Source organism: Phacochoerus africanus, chromosome 9, assembly GCF_016906955.1.
Source record: "Phacochoerus africanus isolate WHEZ1 chromosome 9, ROS_Pafr_v1, whole genome shotgun sequence".
Classification (NCBI taxonomy): Eukaryota; Metazoa; Chordata; class Mammalia; order Artiodactyla; family Suidae; genus Phacochoerus; species Phacochoerus africanus.
This window is the reverse complement of record NC_062552.1, coordinates 81,660,753-81,682,073: the sequence shown is the minus strand read 5'-3', so window position 1 is coordinate 81,682,073 and position 21,321 is coordinate 81,660,753. Positions and strand designations below refer to the sequence as shown.

The window sequence follows — 21,321 nt, the reverse complement described above, 5'->3', positions numbered from 1 at the left end:
TTCAAAAGTACTTGAAGTAGAATATAAACTTAAGTTTGTCTGAATCCAAAGCTTTCAATATAGCTTCCCTACCAATAAGGGCTTATGATTGGAATCTTGACTTTGAGAATACTAGGAAAAGTAAAACAGATTTCTAAAATAGGACATTTTGTTCTAAAAAAAGTTGACTAAGGCGAAAAACAAATGTAAATAGCCAGTAACAATATAAAATAAGGAATAGGGAGCTCCCTGGTGGTCTCGTGGTTAGGACTCAGTGCTTTCAGCCAGTGTGGCCTGAGATCATCCCTGGTCTGGGAACTGAGATTCCACATCAAGCCACTGCATGCCAGAATCAAAAATAAATAAATAATAAATAATAAATATTTCTAAAAACAGAAAAATGACAGAGACATAGAGGTTTACATTAATATCAATTCAGTTTCACTGTCTGTCTTTTGATTATATGGTAATTTGTCTCATTAATGTTTGACTGAGGCTTTTTTCCATTTACTACTTTGTTTAATCGTAAAATAAGTAAATACAAAAGGAATTTGAAAATATCAGGACAAGTAGGAGACTGTGAGAACTGACCTCACCAACTCACCCATCTGGGAACATTTATGATTCTTGAAAGGCCGTGTTTTTTTGTTAGTGTGTGAAAGTGCTATTAGGAATACAAAAATCTCAGGGATTATTTGGGGCAGAAAACCCATAATCTTTCCTATAAGCACATTAACAAAATAACATATTTGGAACTATAAGCTCTGTAGATAAGTATGGAAAAAATGCTGTTGAGGAAAATTAAATCTTAAAATAAGGGGAAATGTTGAAACTGAAAGCTCAAAAATCAGATAGTTTGGGATATACTTACACAGTTCAGCTCTGAAACCAGATGCTCATCCCTGACTGAAAAGGCTTACCCTAGTCTTTACCTGTACTTTAAAATAAAGTCCAGTGAATTTTCTGCCATGACCAGTGTTGCTGGGAGTGTGTCCTTCTCATTGTGGCAAATATGCACTCTAAAGTATACCCCCTGAGTTTGGAAACCTCCATATCTGTGTTTTAAATAAAGTCAAGTATGTGGAAAGCCTTTCCCTGTCACACTCCTTGGGGATCCTTAGTTTTCAGCTTTCCCTAAGGAAAAGTTGGGTTTTGAGAGCAAAAGGCAACAATGTATGCTTTTCAAAGCTGGATTAAATCCAGTTAATTACAACTAAAAATGTAAGAGAAGGAAGTTTTACATATTTTATTCTGTTTATTTTGGGGATATAACTTTCTTCCTTTTGCTGTGTGTCTATCATGTCATAAAGTGAACTAAGATGTCCAGTCCAGCTAGTCCCAGCAGAACTTCGATGATTTACTTGGATGGGCAAGTGACAGGCAGCTCAGCCTTGTCACTTTGGAGCTATGCTTGTGACTTAGGGGCCAACTTGAACTTCTGCTTCCTGGGACATAAGAGGAATATTCAGTGTCAATATTCTCAATGCTACCTTGAACAGAGTTCTGAATGTTACTTGTTTGGGTGTTAAAAATATTATAGGTGTTTCTCTGTGTGGTGAAAAGATAGCAGATAGATTGTTTTTAATTTAGTACTTTATTAGAGAAATAATACATGGATATAATATTAATTAATGTTTCCAAGAATCAGTAAGATATATTTCAAGCATATATTGAAACCTTGCTTCATTTGCTCTTTTCCCATCTCATCCATTCTTGAAGGTAACAACTGTCAATCTTGTGGTGCATGCTTCTGTTAACATTCCTACCAAAAGTGGTGAGTGTACATATCAACGTATTACCACTGGAGAGAGTTGTTCTTTTTTTTTTAACTTTTTTTTGTTTGCAGTTTTGATTAAATAAATATGAAAGACTATTATTATTAAATCTTCATTTCCTTTTTTTCTCTTGTCTCTTGCTGTTCCTGCCCTCTCTCCTCCCTCTTTAGTATCTCATTTTCTCCCTCTCAAAGTTTTGTTTATCACTTTGATTTATAGATCTCAAAACATTTAAATGAATTTATTTTGTTTATCAGCCATTTTGTGCCCTGATGTCTAGAGTCCAAAACCATCTCGGTTTTTGAGAACATAAAGATTCCATGCTTATTCATTGCTTGGTTGCTACAACACACTTTTCAGGTCTCACCTCACAAAATCATGATGATACTTAGCTTTATTACAAAGCCAAAAACAGACAAAAGAGACTAAGCAACATCCATAAATCTTATAGTTATTAAATGAAAGGACAATGAGAGTTTTGTGTGTATGTATATACATATATATATTTCATAATTTATTTTCAGGTACCATTGGACCAGGCTACACTACTCTCTTCCTTCACAGCAGATTCTCCTATGGTCTTTTTCCTCAACCACACACAATACCCATGTCGTAAGAAACCACTGGTCTCTTTTCTGTCTCTGTAGTTTCTTTTTCCAAAACTACTATAAAAATGGAATCATACTGTTTGTTGCCTTTTGCATTTGACTTTTCTCACTCTGCGCTTGAGATTCATCCATTTTGAAACATGAATTAGTAATTTCCTTTTATTGGTAGGTAGTGTTCCATTGCATGGATATCTCCACTTTTGAAAATTTGAGTTATTTTCCCAATTTTTAGTGATTGAGAATAAATCTGTGTGAATATCCTTGTACAGATTTATGTGTTAAACTTTTCATTTCACTTTAATAAATATCAGAGTGAGATTTGGGGATCATATGATTAATTGTCCATTTAATAATGCAATTCTTCATAAGAAGCCTATTCAAAAAGATGAAATACATGGTGTGCAATATGAAAAGAGTTGTATGAATGTATTGATCATTAATGTTGCTACAAGCTGTTGAAAGTTTTGTTCTAATTTAGACTGCATTCACCCTTAATGTGTGCATAAGTAAAGTTTGGAAAATGATACTGGAATTTGAAAATATCATAATTTGAAGGATCTGATTTTCTCTAGAGAGGTCAAAAGGGTATATTAAATACTGCCATAGATCATAGTCTGTTCACTCCTGGACATTTCAGCTGAAAGGAATCCTGAGCAATGTTGATTATACCAAAGACCATGCCCGATTTATACCCTCAACACTTTCCATGAAAGATGTTACTAGTATTGTGTGTTGATACACAGATGATAGAGTATTAATAATATTATAAAATTAATTGATAAAATTAATATTAAATTAATTATTTAAAATCAATTTATATTAGATCCAGTGAAAGAATGCTGTAGAAATAATTTTTAAAAAGAATAGAATATTTAAGGTTGGAGAGGTAGATCTTTAAGTTTCAAGAGTTTATATTTTTATCTTCAAATATTTGAGGCAGAACTTTCCATGTAGAGGGTGTAAAAATATATGAAAATCGAAAGGAAAATCAGAGAAACTGGATATATTTCACATGTCAGGAGCTCACATTGACACCTTAGAACCTAATCTTCCATGAAATGGGTCTGATGTTGAAAGTCTGTTTCTCAGCATATCTTACAAGTTTCAGAGCTGGGAAGCCCCTGTCTAGGGTGTGCGTCTGAGCTCCTCTGAGTGCAACTTCGGTGTTGGCATTCTGGTTTTATAAAACTCTCAAATCTTAATTCTGTTTTCATGACAAATAATTATTTTTGATAACATTCTGAATCTTTCTTCCATATGGTTCTTCACGTTCTTGCTGCAGAAAGTCTTAGCAAACTATGTCATTATTAACCAATTCCCTGTTTGGAAAGTTCTAGTAATTAACATCATAGATCTCTGTCCAGGGCCAACTCTTAATATATAACTGTGGATCATGAAGTGAGAACAGACATTTCTGAATCTCAATATATAGGGAGATCTTGGACTATGCAGAAAACATCCCTTTTGGTGCAAGAAGGTGTTTTGCTCTTGAGAATCCAAAAGTTCCAGGAAATAGCTGAGAAGCATCTCTTAATGTTTCTGGAAAGTTATCAAAACTTCCAGAAAATCCCATTTGGTATAAATGGAAAGGTGATATGGAAATACTGATAATTTTAGTTTAAATGTGAGGGAGGAAGAGAAGTAAGGAAGAAGGTAAGGGATTGTTATAGATTATAAGATATATAACATTTGAAAACATCACTATCTGTGATCAGATTTTTCTTCATGGCTAAAACTGATTAAAATTCTAATTAGGGCCTGAAATACAGTAAGACGACAATGAAACAAACAGTGCATTTTCTGCTTTGACAATTGCCTATGGGATATTTTTACCTTCAGTGTGGAATATATTTCCTATGAAGAATAGTTTCTTGGGTAGGAAACTGTAGGCCTAATTTTATGGCAAGCTGAAGGGATATTATTACAGGTTTTATTATTAATAAAATAGTCACAATTTCAGTTTCAACTATTATTTTGTAGATATGCTGCTGCCTGCTAAAATAATAAAATAATAACATGGTAGATTCATGTATACCATGTTAGCAGAAGTAACAAATATATTCTCTACAGAAGTAGTAGAATATTGTCCAGTGAGGTAGATGATTTAATCAATTTTGTCTGTTATTAATCTCAGCTGCCTAAGTGGAGATATCCACAAGGCAGTTGGATATAGAGTTTTTGAGCTCCAAAATATATCCAATCAGCAAAATTTGACTTAATGTCCTTGTTTGCTCAATCGTTTTATGGCTACCTTTATATCTTTGTTCCTTAATGTATATATGATGGGATTTAAGGCAGGGGTGATGGCAAAGTCAGCAATGAACAGGTATTTATCAACTGATGATCTGGGAAAAGGCCATACATAGAGAAACATGCATGGAGTGAAAAACAGGACCACCACAGTGATGTGAGCTGACAGAGTGACAAATGCCTTGGATAAGTCTCCTGAAGAACGGTTCCAGACAGTGACCAAAATGAAGATGTAGGAAAGGATTAGCAGAAAGAAGGTGCCCATACTCATGAAGCCACTGTTGGCAGCAACAATAAACTCAAACTTGGCTCTGTCTGTGCATGCAAGTTTTATGATCCTGGGAAAATCACAATAAAAGCTGTCAACTTTGTTAGGACCACAGAAGGGTAAAGTTTATAATGAAAGCAAATTGAGACATAGCATGAATCACGCCAATCACCCAGCCAGTGATGACAAAGGAAACACATATTTTAGGACTCATTATGTTCAAGTAGTGAAGAGGCTTACAGATTGCTGTGTATCTGTCAAATGCCATGGCCATGAGTAATACCATCTCCACTCCTCCCATGATGTGGATGAAGCATATTTGTGTCATACAGCCTTTGAAAGAGATTATCTTGTATTCCTTTAATAGATCAGTAATCATCTTGGGGACTGTGGTAGAGGCAACCCCCACATCAATGAGTGACAGGTTTGCAAGCAGGAAGTACATAGGAGAATGTAAGTGAGAATCAAAAATTACCAGAAACAAAATGGAGAGATTTCCCAGGATGATCCCTAAGTAGATCAAGGAGAATATCATCATGAGAAAAACTTTAGTTTCCCAAGAACCTGAGAGTCCCAGCAATACAAACTCGGAAGCCAGAGAATCATTTGGTTCCCTCCATTGGCTTGGGCAGAAGAGCTGATTTTCATATCACCTGAGGGTAGAAAATGATGAAAAGTCAGAATCAGTGGTACAGAGGTAGATTTATTTTCATCCTGCTAGCTTGTCTTTTGATAGATCATTTAGTTGGGAAAGGAAAAGAAAGAATATAGAAACATTATGGTTGTCAGAAGAATGATTGCACTGAAAATTCTGAAAATTTGGATGCAGATAAATGTCGTTACTTCCCGTCCTATTCCATTTTCAGACTTTTAAATTTTATTTTGCATCTCAAGGTGCTAGACATTTTCTTAGTCATTTTTGTCACACTCTCATTAATGTTTTCACATGAGATTGCACATTCCCCTTAGGTGAATTTCTTCTTTCACTGGTCAAATAGAAATCTTCAAGCTGAAACTGTTTAATGTGTTTCACCTTGCTTTACCTGTGCATGTTCTGTTTCTGTATAATCTACCAGGGAATTAAGGTGCCCAGATTGTGCAATGTTTCATGCAGGAAACATTAGCAAAATGCTCATAGAACTCTATATACAATAAAGTATTGACTACAAAGACTGAATAAAAATGTTAGACAAATATTAACAGATGATATTTATTGATGCATCCTCTATGCAAAGCTTTGTATTAAGCACATTATCTCATGTAAATCTGAGGTTTCCATATAGAAATGCTGTTTTCTTAGAGTAATTTTATTAATGAAGATATTGAGTCCTGAGTGGACCAAGTGTCAGAGCCTGAATTTTTAACCAGAGTATTAGGACATCATAATTCACACTCCTAACCATGGCAGTATGCATTTCAAGGCCAGCAGCCTCAAGTGCACCTGGATCTTCCTCAAAAATCCAGCAATTAAACTTGTTTAAACATGTTGCTTACTTTTATGAATTATCATAGTTAATTTGTTTAAAATAAATCAGATCTCTAATCTTGTATCCTTTTTTTTTGGGGGGGGGGCTTTTTAGGGCCACACCCACAGCATATGGAAATTTCCAGGCTAGGGGTCGAATCAGAGCTACAGCTGCCATCCAACACCACAGCCACAGCAATGCCAGATCCAAGCCCTATCTCACAGCCTACACCACAGCCTAGTGCAATGCCAGATCCCCGACTCACTGAGTGAGGCCAGGGATGGAACCCATATCCTTATGGACACTAGTTGGATTTGTTTCCACTGTGCCATGACAGGAACTCTCTCCTTTTCTAATTTTCCTTTTCTCTTCTTTGGCAACCCTCACATTTGGTTTATAAGTAAGTCAAAACAATTCCATTTCCAAGATTCATTGTCTATGGGAAAACCCTTGGATTATAAATCCATTATATAATAATCAATTTTCAATCATCATTTTCCTTAACCTCCCTGCAGAATGATACTGTTTATTGTTATCTTGATTCTATAATTTCCTATGCGGTCAGGTTCTTGGCTTTTATAAAGCCAATTGTCTTCTCACTTATGCCAACTGAAATTCTATTTTCTCAAGTAGTGGGCTGAAATCTCTGAGTTTTAATTAATTAATTAATTTATTTATTTATTTTTGTCTTGTAGAGCCACACCAGCAGCATATGGAGGGTCCCAGGATAGGGGTTGAATATGAACTGTAGCCGCCGGCCTTACGCCAGAGCCACAGCAATTCGAAATCTGAGCCATGTCTGCGACCTATACTACAGCTCATGGAAATGCCAGATCCTTAACCCACTGAGGGAGGCCAGGGATCAAACCCATGTCTCATGGATTCTAGTCGGGTTCTTTAACCACTGAGCCACAACAGGAACTCTGAAATCTCTGAATTTTAGAGTAGCCCTATGCCAAGTTGAGAGCATGATATAGGATTTTTCTAAGTCATTTACTATAGTCCCATTTTCCTTGGCCATAGATTAGTCTAAGATGGTGCATGTGACCTAGATGTTCAATGAGATGTAAACAAATGTTGTGTCTGAAGGGCTTTTTTCCTCAATGAAAAGACAAAGCTTCATGTAGAAAAGGTCCTTTATATGGTCATTTTTTTCCCCTGCATTTAATTCTAACAGTATGACTAAAGGTGCAGCAATTAAAAAGTTCTAAAATCTGTATATTATAAGTAACACAATGAAAATTTAGGAAGGAGCTAGTAACCAAAGGATGTATTAAGTCACATAACCAAAGCCAGGAATACTCTTTCAGATTTTTAATGCGATAAAAATAAACTCTAACTTATTTGATCCGCTGTAAACTAAGTTTTCTGTTAATCTGTCGAATGCAGTCAGACCATTTCCATGACAGACCTCCCATAATTATTCTCCTAACCTTCTGACTTCTGAATACCTCTCATTAACTCAGTGCCCATTTCTCCTCTGCTTATGCTTAATTTGTCATGCAACTCAGAGTTTTGTGACAGGTATTTATTTTTATTCAATATCAATTCACTCATTTTAACCAGTACCTGCATTTTGAATTCTGAATCTATAGCTTCATCCCTCCAGAGTAATATATCCAAAGCTGTATCCACAAATGAAAGCCATCTTCAATTAACATGTCTAAATTGAATTCATAGTGTCCTAATTGATTCCAACCCCCTAGTAATATCGTTACCATTCTTCCAGGTGCTCAGTTTAACCACTTGTGTGGCACTCTTTTCTGTCCTTTAATTTCCATCTCTGATTGCACAGTTTTTATTCTCAAATATTTCTCAGTTCAGTTCCTTACTTTTATTTCCATTGTCATTTTGTCTTTTGTTTTCCTAATTTGACTTTTGAAAATGCTACTGAATGGCCTCTCTGATCCATTTGTCCCCACGTCTATTTCATTATATAGTCTATTTCCAAAGCTGTCTGTCTAGAGAGCAAATATAATCACATGGAGTTTCTACTTAAAGCCTTTGGTGAGACGATCAAGAGAAAATCCTTGATCCTACAGAATAATGCCCTGAGAGATGAACAATATTTTGTTTCAGAGGGTATTTTTATAAATATTCTAGGGAATGAATGTACTAGATAATCACAGGATAAATTTCATAATTGATTTCTATAAAAACTTAGTAAAATAGGAAGAATTAATAATTATGTTGAATATAATGCTTTTAATATAATGTTTAAACCAACAGTCAACATCTGATTATAGATGAAACATTAAACTCAAGAACTACAATGAAGAAAGCCTGAAACACGATGTTTCAAACATGTACTATAGACAAGAAGGTTAAATCAAGTAATACGATCGAAAGGAAGGTGTGAAAACTATAATTATTTACAAGTCATGTGATTAACCATCTCAAAAATTTAAGACAGTTTAGTGGATATTATTAGATGTAGTAAAATCATTCTAATAAATATAATGAAGTCAGTAGTAACATGGAAAACTATGGTAAAAAGATCTCATTTATGAATGAAACAAACAGGCGATGTATGCATTTTATTGAAAAACAAACTTTTCTGGGATATTTGAAATCCTGATCTAAATGGAAGTTAAAACCATGATAATTGATTTTAAAAAAAGACTGAATGTTATAAAAAATCAGTTCTCACTAAATTATTCTAATCAATAACTGCAGTTCTCAATAAAAGTCAAGTGGATGTAGAACATTATAAAGTGAGCCAAACTCCATTCAAAAGTCTACAGAAATTTTGAGCAAGAACCAAAATGGGAGTTAAGAGAGAAAGAGACTGCTTTCTGTAAAAGATATTGGAATATATTACACACACATACTAATTAAGCAATGATCAATTTGAGTAAAGTTGAATGGATAAATTAACAGAGCACAGCTAAAAATGAGACATAAATTAGGGAAATTAGTATATAATGAAGAAGGCATCACTGTTGTGCAGGATGATGAAAGGTTATCCAATAAGTTCAGAGTATTCATGTATATGAACACTGGAAACATAAAAGTTAGTCTTACAGTGTATCTTACATAAAGTAAGTTCTAGATGATAGAAGGCTCAAGGTAATAGTAAAATGATAATATTTTAATGAAATATGTCATAGTTAATTTTTAAAACTTGAGGTCGAATAGGTCTTTATATATTTCCTACAAATTCAGAAAGCAGATACTATTTCTGTATTTTTTCCTCAGCAGAATGAATAAATGTGTTGCTGTGGGATTGGGGAAGCAGTGCATCTCAATCTAAGCTGAGGGGCATGAGAAGTGGTACAAACATTCCAGGGGGCATAAAGTATTAGAGTAAAAAAAAAAATTTAATTGTGACTCAGTAATCCTGTCTTGGAATGAATTGAAAGGAAATGAATAGACAAATGAACAAAATGTATATTATTTTAACAATCAGCATTTTTTGTAATACAAAATGTTTTAGAATAAGGGATGAAGTGAATACATTTATACAACGCTGGTTTTTAAAAAGATTAAGAATACATTAACTAGCATGTAAAGATATTTATAAGTCAGGAGAACGTTTACGGGGAAAAATATTTTTATTTGGGGGGTGGTGTGAGTGGCATTTTGCATTAGCAAATGTTAAGAATTTGTCCCAAATTTCTACTGGTTTGTGATTTTCATTTAATTTGTGCTTGTTTCTTTATCCCCAACTTGTTTTTAGAGGTAATATTTGTTTTTTTTTCTAATTTAAAAACAAATGTATCAAAATAAATTGAAGAAGTAGGAATGCTTATATAGGAGCCATTTCCAATTCGCAGTATAATGCAGGGTTTAGGAGCACAGACACAATCATCAAACTGTCTGTATCCCTAGATCTTTAATTTACCAGCTGTGTGTTCTAGGGTGAGTAACTGAACTGCCAGGTGTGTCAGATTCCACTTCTGTTACAAATACTCAGAGTCACTAACTCTTATTTTTCAGGATTATATGAATTGAAAGAAAACAAAACAAAAATCAGAAAGCACTATGGTATATAGTCTGTGCTAAGTAAGCATTATCTGTTATAGTGTATAGTAAGTGCTAAATTTGATAATTTTCAGGAAACTATAAGAATAGTGGTTGAATCCCTCTGATGAAACTAAAGGTAGCACTCTTCTTGTATTGCATCAGTAAGAATAGACTAGCCAAAACATAGACATTACATTTTATTTTTGTGATCCTAATGTTCAAAGAGAAAAGGGGATGGAAAATTTAAGATATTTCACATATACCACTTCAACAAGTATCCTAGCATTTTAAACAATATTTTATGTTCATCTCATAATATAATTATAACTAAGAGAATATTTCCAGAAGGATGCAAACAACATGAATGAAAATTACTGAAATGAAATGAGTTAACATAGGAAAAGGAAGAGAGAGGGAGAGACAGATTGTGGAGAGTAAAGGAAAAGGTAGGTAATTATAGACCCAGCTGCTGAAGATTTAAAATGTGAGTCCGCATACCTGCACAGGCTCAGGTTTTCACCCTCAGCAGCTTCAAGGGATTGAGAAACACAGAGATTGATTCCTTTTTAGATTCACCCTCACTGCTTAAGATAAATAGCTATAAATAATCCTTACCATTAATAATAAAACCATTCAGCAGGACTGGGAATTAATTACCAATATCTGATCCACACACTACTGCCCCTTGCCCTTCATTGGCAAGAGGGATTTCTTTTTTGAGATTGTTTTATACAACAGACTTACCAAACTCTTTCACTCCTGACTTCCTTTGTTGGGAGAAAATGTGAACTCTTAGTTCATTTGGTCATAAACTATTCAAATATTCTCTACAATAGAAAGCTAGACTTCCTTCCCCTCTCCCTCCCTTCCTCCCTTTCTTCGTTCCCTTTCTCTTAATATCTCCCTCTCTTTATTTTTACTTTGCTCTTTTCAGGCTTGAAACTAATATGTTGACTAAAACTTATTAAGTACCAGTTGCTGCAATAAACACTTCACAAACATTATCCTTTTCCATAAGCACTATGCTTATTGCAGTTTTATAGATGAGAAAGCTTGATTTTTCCAAGTCATAAGCTAGAAAATAATGGAACTGGAGTATAAAGGGAGGTCTGCCTGACTCCTAAGCCTCCAGTATAACTTTAAAAAGTTAGCCATTTAGTAGAAATGGCTTCCTGTTTTTCAAGATGAAGAGTATATTAAAAAAAAAAGATTTCCGAAATAAAATATTTTGTCCTATGAATAAATGACCAAGGCACAAACAATGTAAAAAGTCAATAACATAGGAAAAGATGTTTGCATTTATAGTAAAATCATTTTAATTGTATTATTTGTCCTCATTGGATTTTACTTAGGCCTACTAATGTTAATAACTGAGATTTTTCTGCATTTACCACTTTGATCAAATGATCAAACAAGCAAAATCCAAAAGCAGTTAGAAAACATCAGGATATGTTGGAGGGTCTGTGAAAACTGATCTCCACTTTGGGCATCTGGGAATGCGAAGATTGTAAATTGCAGAGCTGTTTTTCATCTGTGTTAGTTACTAACTGCTGTTAGTAATCCAGAAATCCCAGGGATTCATTAAGAGAAAACACACAAAATTCCTGTAAGTGCATTAACTATATAACATATTTAGAACATTCAGTTCTATAGGGAAGTGTGAAAATAAACAAACGATTTAGTCTTAAAATAGGGGAGAGCCATTGAAAATGAGGGTCCAAAAATCAGTTACCTGGGATCTACTTATTCCATAGATATCACCTCAGATCCTTGTCCCTGACTGAGAAGGCTTAACTCTAGATTTTAGCTTTAGTCTGAAATGAAGTCCCATTAATTTTCTACCATGACCAGTGATGGTGGGAGAGCATCTTTCTCAGTGTGGCAGATGTACACTGTAAAGTGTGGCCTCCGGGCTTAGAAACTTTCCATCTCTGTAATTAAATAGAGCTAAGTATTTGGGAAGACTGCTTATCATGCTCTTCAGGGATCTTTAGCTTCCTACTTTCCCAGATTAAGTGCATCATGTAATAATGCACCACCCTTTTCTAAGTTGTATCAGTGAACTAAAGAAGGTTATTAATTGTAAGAAAAGGACATTTAAAAATGTATGTCTATTCTGTTTATTAGGATGATGTAACTTTTTTCTTTTGCTCTATTTCTACCATGTCATAACGTGGAGTAAGATACAAGTTTCAGTTCCAGCAGAAGTTAGATGAGTCATGTAGATGGGCAGGTGACAAGGAGTTCATCCCTGGCATGTTGCAGCTGTGCTTGTGACTTAAGGACCTATATGAACTTCTGCTTCTTGCTACTTCAAAATACTGTGTCTCGACATTCTCAGGGCTTCCTTCACACTAAAAATTCAGTTTGCATGTAGGCCATATCATAGATGTTTCTCTAAGTGATGAAAAGATAATGAAAGAGTACTTTCAATTCACTACTTTATTAAATACTAAATGGATACAATCTAATTTAATAGAATCAAATAATTAATTAGATATATTTGGAGCAAATGCTGAAGTATCTGTCCCCTCCCAATATTATTGTTACCTGGAGGTAAGAACTAAAGGCATTTTAGTGCATAATCCTTCTGCTGCTTTTCCTACCAAAGCAATGTGTACATAACAATATATGCCACTGGAGAGGCATTTTTCTTTATCATTTTCTTTATCTTTGTACTTTTAATGTGAATAAATTATATGTGAAAGGCTATTGTTTTTAAATCCCATTTTTTTTTGTTTGTCCCTTACTATTTGTCCCTTTTTGCTTGTCTCTTACTGTCCCTGGCCCTCTTCTCCTTCTTTACTGTTTCATTTTTCTCACCTCAGAGTTTTATCTCTTTCATTACTACATCTCAAAAATATAAATATATATATTTGCTATACCAACCATTTTGTGCCCTGATGTCTGACCATCTGAGAACAAAAATCAGTGCTTAATCACTTGCTTAAGTGTTTTAATACACTTTTCAAGTGTCATCTCCTATAAACAGGAGGACACTTAGACTCTCTGAGATTGGATATTGGTTTAGAGGACAGTTTGAAGGAGCATATCTCTGAAATTAAAAAAAAAAAAAAACAAAAAAAAACACTTTGTACTGCAATAAGGTATTTCTGAAGAGCTGGTAATGTTTTATTTCTTTTCTTAGGTGGTGATTGCCTGACCATTTTCATTTTTGACAGTTCACGTAACTGCAGTTATGATTTCCTTACTTTTTGCTTTTCCAGCTCATCCTCGCCCACTATTTCTCGCACTCTCTGGCTCAGAAATAATGTACCTCTTCAAGTATGAATAGCAATCAGCAAGGAGCCAGTTTGAGACTATGCAAGACATATAAATTCATAAAGCAGAAGGAAGGTTGAGCTTGTAATTAGTCACTAGACAAGTTTGAAATTATAGCAGAAACGCTATAAGATACTTCTGGTTTCACTTTGACAGAAGGAATTTGTAATTTATCACTCACATTTTTACAATAGGAAAAATAGTAGTACTGGACACTGAAAAATCAGTGGCTTTTTTGTGCCTCTAAGATAACTGAGGTCATGAGGGAAACTGTGCCCACCCCTGCCCCAGCCACCTACAGAGAGAGACAGAGAAGCCACATTTCTCATAATAATTCTTGATATCTTTTTAGTTCATTAGGCAATAGAATTTTGAACAGGCAAATTGTCAAGACTTAAAATTAAGAAAGCACAGGTTTGGCCTCCAAAGAGAGTATTCTTCTAAAGTCAGACATGAGGTTTTAACATTTAAAAACATTTCATATTTGTTAACAAATAGAAGGTAGTCAATAAACTTTGACAAAAAGAATGAACCAATGCTACCTACTCCCACACTAATCATGTTTTGTTGTACATATCCCTTAGACATTTCTCACTCTGAAAGGCATAGGCATGCATCATGCATTATGTTTAGGGCTGTTTTCATAATCCAATACTAACTGATTCCTTAAAAAAATCTGTTTAATGTCATGGATATCCAATTATTGATATATTTGTTAGCTTCTTTGAATTTCCTTTATTTCTTGAATTATGAAGGGTGGATTATCAGACTGTTCCAATTTAGTTAATTTGACAATTAAAATTGTTTAAATCAGTGATTATTAAATGTATTGCTCAACAGCAGTGGATAATGAGTAAATTATTTTACTTTCCAAGTACTGTTCTACCATTAAATGTGTATTCCAAATTAAAGTTCACAAGGAAAAGCTACATTAATTACGCACAGACACTTTTATAAGAAGAGACTTTAGAAATTATCTTAATATTATTTTACGATATGGCAATTCTATTCCATGGTTATTCATTTCTGCTTTAATGCTTCCAGTGACAGAAAGCTCATTCCTTAACCATAATGATTTTTGAAAGATAGATATATGAACACTTTGTTCTTCTATTAACTAAAATTTAATTAGTTAATTTTTTAGACTTCACTTTAAGGGACTAATTTCTATCATTGCTTACTCATTTAATCATTCACTTTGGATAAATATGATTTTAAAAATAACACTTGCATTCCTATACACTGAAAATGAAAGATCAGAAAAGAAATTAAGGAAATAATCCCATTTACCATTGCATCAAAGAAAACAAAATACCTAAGAATAAACCTACTTAATGAGGCAAAAGACCTGTACTCTGAAAACTATAAGACACTGATGAAGGAAACAGACAATGACAAAAACAGATGAAAGATATACTGTGTTCTTGGATTGAAAGACTCAGTATCATTAAAATGACTATACTATCCAAGGCAATCTACAGATTTAGTGCAATTCCTATTAAATTACTGACATTTTTCCCAGAACTAGAACAAGAAATTTTAAGATGTTTAAGGAAACATAAAAGACTCAGAATAGCCAAAGCAATCTTTAGAAAGAAAAAGAGCTGAAGGAATCAGGGTCCCAGACTTTAGTCTATATTAGAAAGCTGCAGTCATCAAAACAATATGGTATTGGCACAAAAATAGAAATACAGATGAATGGAATAGCATATAAAGCCCAGAAATAAATCCACATACATACAGTCAATTAATCTCTGACAAAGGAGGCAGAAATATACAATGGAGGAAACACAGTCTCTTCATAAGTAGTGCTGCGAAAACTGGACAAGTATATGTAAAAAGGTTGAAATTAGAACATTCTCTAACATTACACAAAAATGAACTCAAAATGGATAAAGGGCCTAAATATGATGCCAGATACTATACTATAAAACTCCTAAAGGAAAGCACAGGCAGAAACTCTTTGACGTAAATTGTAGCAATGTCTTTTTTGATCCACCTTCTAATGTAATGAAACTAAAAACAAAAATAAATTAATGAAACTCAATTAAACTTAAAAGTTTTTGCACAGTAAAGGAAAACATTAAAACAACAGCAATGAAAAGACAACCCACACAATGGGAGAAGATATTTGGAAATGAATGACCAAAAAGGGACTAATCTCCAAAATATACAAACAGCTCATAAGCTTTATATATGTATATACATATATATATAACCAATGTATATATATAACCTATATGTGTGTGTGTATATGAAACCAATCCAATTGAAAATGATCAGAAGATCTAAATAGACGTTTCTCTAAAGAAGACAAGCAGATGGCAAAAAAGCACATGAAAAGATGTTGAACATCACTAATTAATAGAGAAATGCAAATCAAAACTACAATGAGGTATCACCTCACACCAGTTAGAATGGCCATCATCAAAAAGTCTACAAATAATAAATCCTAGAGAGGGTATGGAGGAAAGGGAAGCCCTCCTCTGTTGGTGGGAATGTAAATTGGTACAACCACTGTGGAGAACAATATGGAGATTCCTTAAAAATAACTAAATATAGAACTACTATGTTATCCTTCAATCCCAATCCTGGGCATATACCTAGAGAAAACCATAATTCCAAAAGTTACTTGCACCCCAGTATTCATTTCAGCACTATTTCCAATAGCCAAGACATGGAAGCAACCTAAATTTCCATCAACAGAAGAATGAATAAAGAAGATGTGGTACATATATATAAAATGGAATATTGGAGTTCCCATTGTGGCTCAGCAGTAATGAACCTGACTAGTATCCATGAGAATGTGGATTTGATCCTTGGCCCTGCTCAGTGGCTGAAGGGTCTAGCATTGCCATGGCTGTGGCACAGACTGGCAGCTGCAGCTCTAATTCGACACCTAGTATGGGAATTACCATATGCTTCACCAGCAGACCTAAAAAGAAAAAAGAAAAAAAAAGGCATATTACAGAGTCATAAAAAATAAATAATGTCATTTGAAGCAACATGAATGGACCTAGAAATTATCTACTAAGTGAACTGAGTCCGATAAAGACAAATATCATATGAGATCACTAATATGTGGATTCTAATAAAATGGCACAAATAAACTTATTCACAAAACAGGAACAGACACAAAGATTTTGAAACCAAACTTAGGGTTACCAAAGAGGAAACAGTAGGGTGAGGGGTAAATTAGGAGGTTTGGATTAAAATATACACACTACTATATATAAAATAGACTAACAACAATTTCCCTACTGTATAGCAGTACAGTGTAATACTCAGTACTGTGTAATAACCTCTATGGGAAAGGAATCTGAAAAGGAATGGATGTATGTATATGTATAACTGATTCACTTTGCTATACTCCTAAAACTAACATAACATTTTAAGTCAACTATATTCCAATACAATTTAAAATTTTAAAAAGTAAAAAAATATATGCTAAGTTATAGGTTTAAGGCTATGAGATTTTAAAAGACCATTAGAAAATGCAACAAACCCAAATAGTCATCAGTGGATTAATGGTTAGTAAAAATGAACTGAAATTGATGAATATAGATCTGTTATTTTCAATATGCAAAGATACTATTAATATATTAGAATAAAAACCTCAAGCTGCAAAATTATATATACATAAAATCCTATATTTGTAAAGAAAAATATGAAAATACAAATAATGCAAAATAGAATGATAGGCATTTCAATATTCCTCTTCATGCTTTTCAGAATTTCTATAAAGTCTTAAACATTTATTACTTATAAAAAATAACACTTAACTTTTTGTGTTCTCTGGGCCTGAGAGATTTTTAAACAATTAACTCACAAAATTTCTCAGCTACTTTTCAGCTCTCCAGATTAGACTTTATAAAAAATGGCATACTACTTAGTAAACAGGAAATAATTTATTGCAGTTTCATTAGCATCAATTAATTTTGCATATTTCTTTCAGCTGAAACCATGTGTTGAAAAGGGATTCTTATTATCACTTTGAATGCCTACGATGAAGGTGTGTGAGACTGAATTTATATTGGCCAGATTTCTTTTCTGAGAAGCATTGCAGACACTTAGTATGTCTGGCATTAGGGCAGAATCTCATGGTTAGGTTATATGGGTTCTTTTCTCTGTCCTGCTACCAGTCTTAAGTGAATCATGTGCTGTTAAGTTCTCATTTTTAATCTATTAAGTCAGAAAATATTACTCTTTAACCTCATAACCTTGCTATAAATGTGAGGAATTGTCATATTTTCATATAAACCTATGATCCCCTGTTGATATGCTGTCACAATGACAGACAAAATAGTACAGTAAAATGGTTAATTGCATTATCTTTGAAATCAGATGGATCTGGATTTGAGTCTTGGCTCCACAGTCAGAGAGGGTGACATTGACCAAGTTACTTATTTCATGTGATACTTAACTTCGCTAACATAGGAATGCATGTACAGAATTTCCCAATTAAGCTTTTTCATTGTATATATGCTTTTATAATTGAATTTTAAACTAGGCTTACTAAATGGATTAAGAGCTATTCCCTGTTCACTGCAATTGGTTTCAAAGTTTATAGACATTCCATTACCTGGAAACATTGATTCTCCTTTAAGGAACACTCAGGTGTACTTGGTTGCACAAATCTTTGTTTTGCTTTAATTGAACTCTGCAGCAGACTTCTCATACTTCATCTTTCTTCAGACCATGGGGATTCTAAGGCAGAATTCCCATGTTGAATGACCTGAGGACTCTTAGGTCACCAAAGTATCAAGTGGTCACTAGGAACTGATGCTTGTGCTGGAGCAGCTCTAACTTACTCTAACTGTCCCAATAATAACCACCGGGCATCAATATGGAAATATCTTTTAAATGAATCAAGCATATCTGAAGATATTGCTTTCTTCTAACTTATTTTCTTCATTTTTTGTTTGGTCTGGTGAGTGAGAAAGATAAAATTAAAGATGGTAGTCCACTAAAATTCAGAATTTTAAACTTCTCAATTTTCAGTTCCACAAACATGTATTGAATACCTTCTAGATGGCCAGCTTTTAGAAGGGAAAGTTAGAACTTAATTCACACTGTATGTGTTGTTTTCTATGTTTGGATTATACTATTGAAAGGTTTTTTGTGTGTCTAGATCATAGCATATTCCAAGAGGGACTTGAACAACTTGTACAGTTTATTTTTAGGTACACTGCTTTGGACTGTGTCTGGAAGTTTTTTGAAAATTCATTAAGGCTAGAGCTGTTTTTTTCCTTCCGTTTCCCATACTTCTTGGGTCATATGATTTCTGCTGGTTGTTTCTTTTTTTTTTTCCCAAGTGTATTTCACAGAGAACTGAATTTTCTACTCCAGGCTTGATATTATACCATTCTTGAAACTGTAAGAAAATCTAAGTGTGACTCTAGAAGTATTCTAGTTTATACGCATGTGGATAAGCTGGTGTAGGAGTGGTAAAGGAGTGAACAGGTAATGTTCTACCAACCATGTCAGGTTTATAAACACTCCTCTGGAAATAAAAAATATGTTGTGGACATGTCTCACTTGATAGAAATATATTTTAGGTCAGTTAATTATATACTTCAGTACCTTGGAAACATCATTATTTATTTATGCATAGATAAATTCATTTGAGGGTCACAAATCACTAGATTCAAAATTATTAGAATATATACTTTTACAGAAAAGTTGGTTTGTAGAAAGCATCAAAATTTCTCTGGTTGGTCAAAGAATCTTGTTGGATACAAGTCAGGGCCAGTGAGATTGGAGTCAGTAGGAGAATGAAGAGGAAACAGAAATGAGAGATACTTGCAGTGATTCTGCTTTCTCATTGCCGGGATTACACTGTATATCTTTGTAATACTGTATTTTATTCCTTCTTATTATCAAAGAATTAATTGAAGAAAGAAACAGAAACTTTGGTTCCTCTGATCAAAAATATAAATTCAGCATGCAAATTTGTTACAGAACTTTCAGAGTTTGATTTTTTTGCATCGGACAGACATTAAAGATGTTGATAAATGTTTGTTTATTACACACTTGTAACATTTCTTCAAGGGCATGAGCAATATATTTGGATATTATGAGTAGATCATAGACTTTTTAGTTACAGAGATTGTATTTAGAAGACAGCTCTTTACAAAGGCTTCTACAAATATGCAAATAAAGTCATCAGATTAAAAACCACTAGGTATATAATCTATAATGACTTCAAATTTTTGGATAAATAAGTAAATCAAGCAGAATAAAAAATGATTTTCAATGAGACTGTTTCAATTGGTCATATACCATTTCTGTCAGTTAATATAAGCATGACAAAATTATTTTTAGAAATTTTGGGGTGAGGGGAGAGTAGGAAGATATCATATTTGTTTAAATTATTTCTCACCTGTATTAAAAAGATAAAGGAGTAATAATATCAGGGGAAGACTCATTCAAGGAATTAAAGACAAAAGGCTGGGTATACCTTTATAAACAATTTGATTATTTTGAACTACTCGAGATAAATAGAAAAAAAAGTGATGAATAGTGTAAAACAGCTGGATAGTGACAATTTTCTATTTATTTTTGATCATTTCATTTTTTATTGAGGAAGACACAATTTTCATATATAGCAATAGCTAACACTATACATTTGCATGAGAAGTGTGCATTGAGATAAGTATGAGTATTAATAGAAGGAAGTGGAAGATAATTCCATAGTTCAGGTCAGAGATGGTTTTAAGAGATGAAGAAAAGTACTTAGTGTGCTGATGGTGACTGAGCAATATTACCAGGTCATTGCTTGTACATTGCCAGCAATACTCACAACTTCTGCTGCCGTCATTTCTAGCTCCCGCTTCATTTAATGAGAATAAAATGATTCATTAGAAGCAAGCAGTGTGGCTCTAAGCTGCAGTGAGAAGTGCTTTAGGATATGAGGTCTAAAAATTCCATGAATTGATATGCTTCAGAGGTGAATGGATAAATAGGAATTAAGGTTGTTATAGAGGTAGCTGCAGCATAATGTAGTGTACTTCCTAAGAAAAAAAATATAGGACATAAATATTTAGTCAGACTAAATATTTAGCTAGTAAATAAGAAAGTAGAACTCACCTGGAAAATGAGGTGCATAGAGGGAGTGTCAACTCAACACCAGTGTTCAGGACTCAGCCCCACTGTCGGTGTATCCCAACCTCTCAATGATGTGGATTTAGACAGTAGACCCTGAGGGCAGCCTCCTTAGCACAACAGGTTCCAACAGGGCTGCTCACTTGTTAGGTCCCTCTCTTTTCTGACTTGCTGCTGTAAGTTATTCTGTGGGAAATAATGTTAGCAGTACTCCCTCCTATCAATTATTTTTATTAAAATTAATTTAAATAAGATACACATGTATACTTCAAAAGTCAACTTGGATTTAGACTATTTCTTTGAATGAACCTCCCTCAAACTTGGATTTAGTTTCTTGGCTTAGGATAAAGTGATGGGTAAATTGTGAAGGATTAATTTACCCTGAAAGATGCTTAAGACAATTTGGGGATTAATAAAATCAAAATTCTTCTATGAGCAGGGATCAAAACTATAAAGCAAAATATTACAAACCAAGAAAATATTACCATCAGATCATACCTCCATTTATCCCTCTATCCATACACTCATAAATATTTATTGAACACTTAGTACAGGCCAGAATTTGTTAATAGGATACTGTCTGTCCTTTGGGAACTCATAGATGTGGTGAGTGATGTACAAGA

At 33.8% G+C, this 21,321-nt stretch overlaps 1 protein-coding gene across 1 annotated transcript; it reads right to left on the bottom strand.

The window, feature by feature from the left end:
• Nucleotides 1-3,025: 3,025 nt before the first annotated feature.
• Nucleotides 3,026-20,414, bottom strand: LOC125136721 (olfactory receptor 4F3/4F16/4F29-like). The gene is given in 4 exon segments (XM_047797518.1): nt 3,026-3,126; nt 4,589-5,003; nt 5,005-5,503; nt 20,362-20,414. Coding segments are annotated over 4 exon segments (1,068 nt in total).
• Between the last annotated feature and the right edge of the window lie 907 nt (nt 20,415-21,321).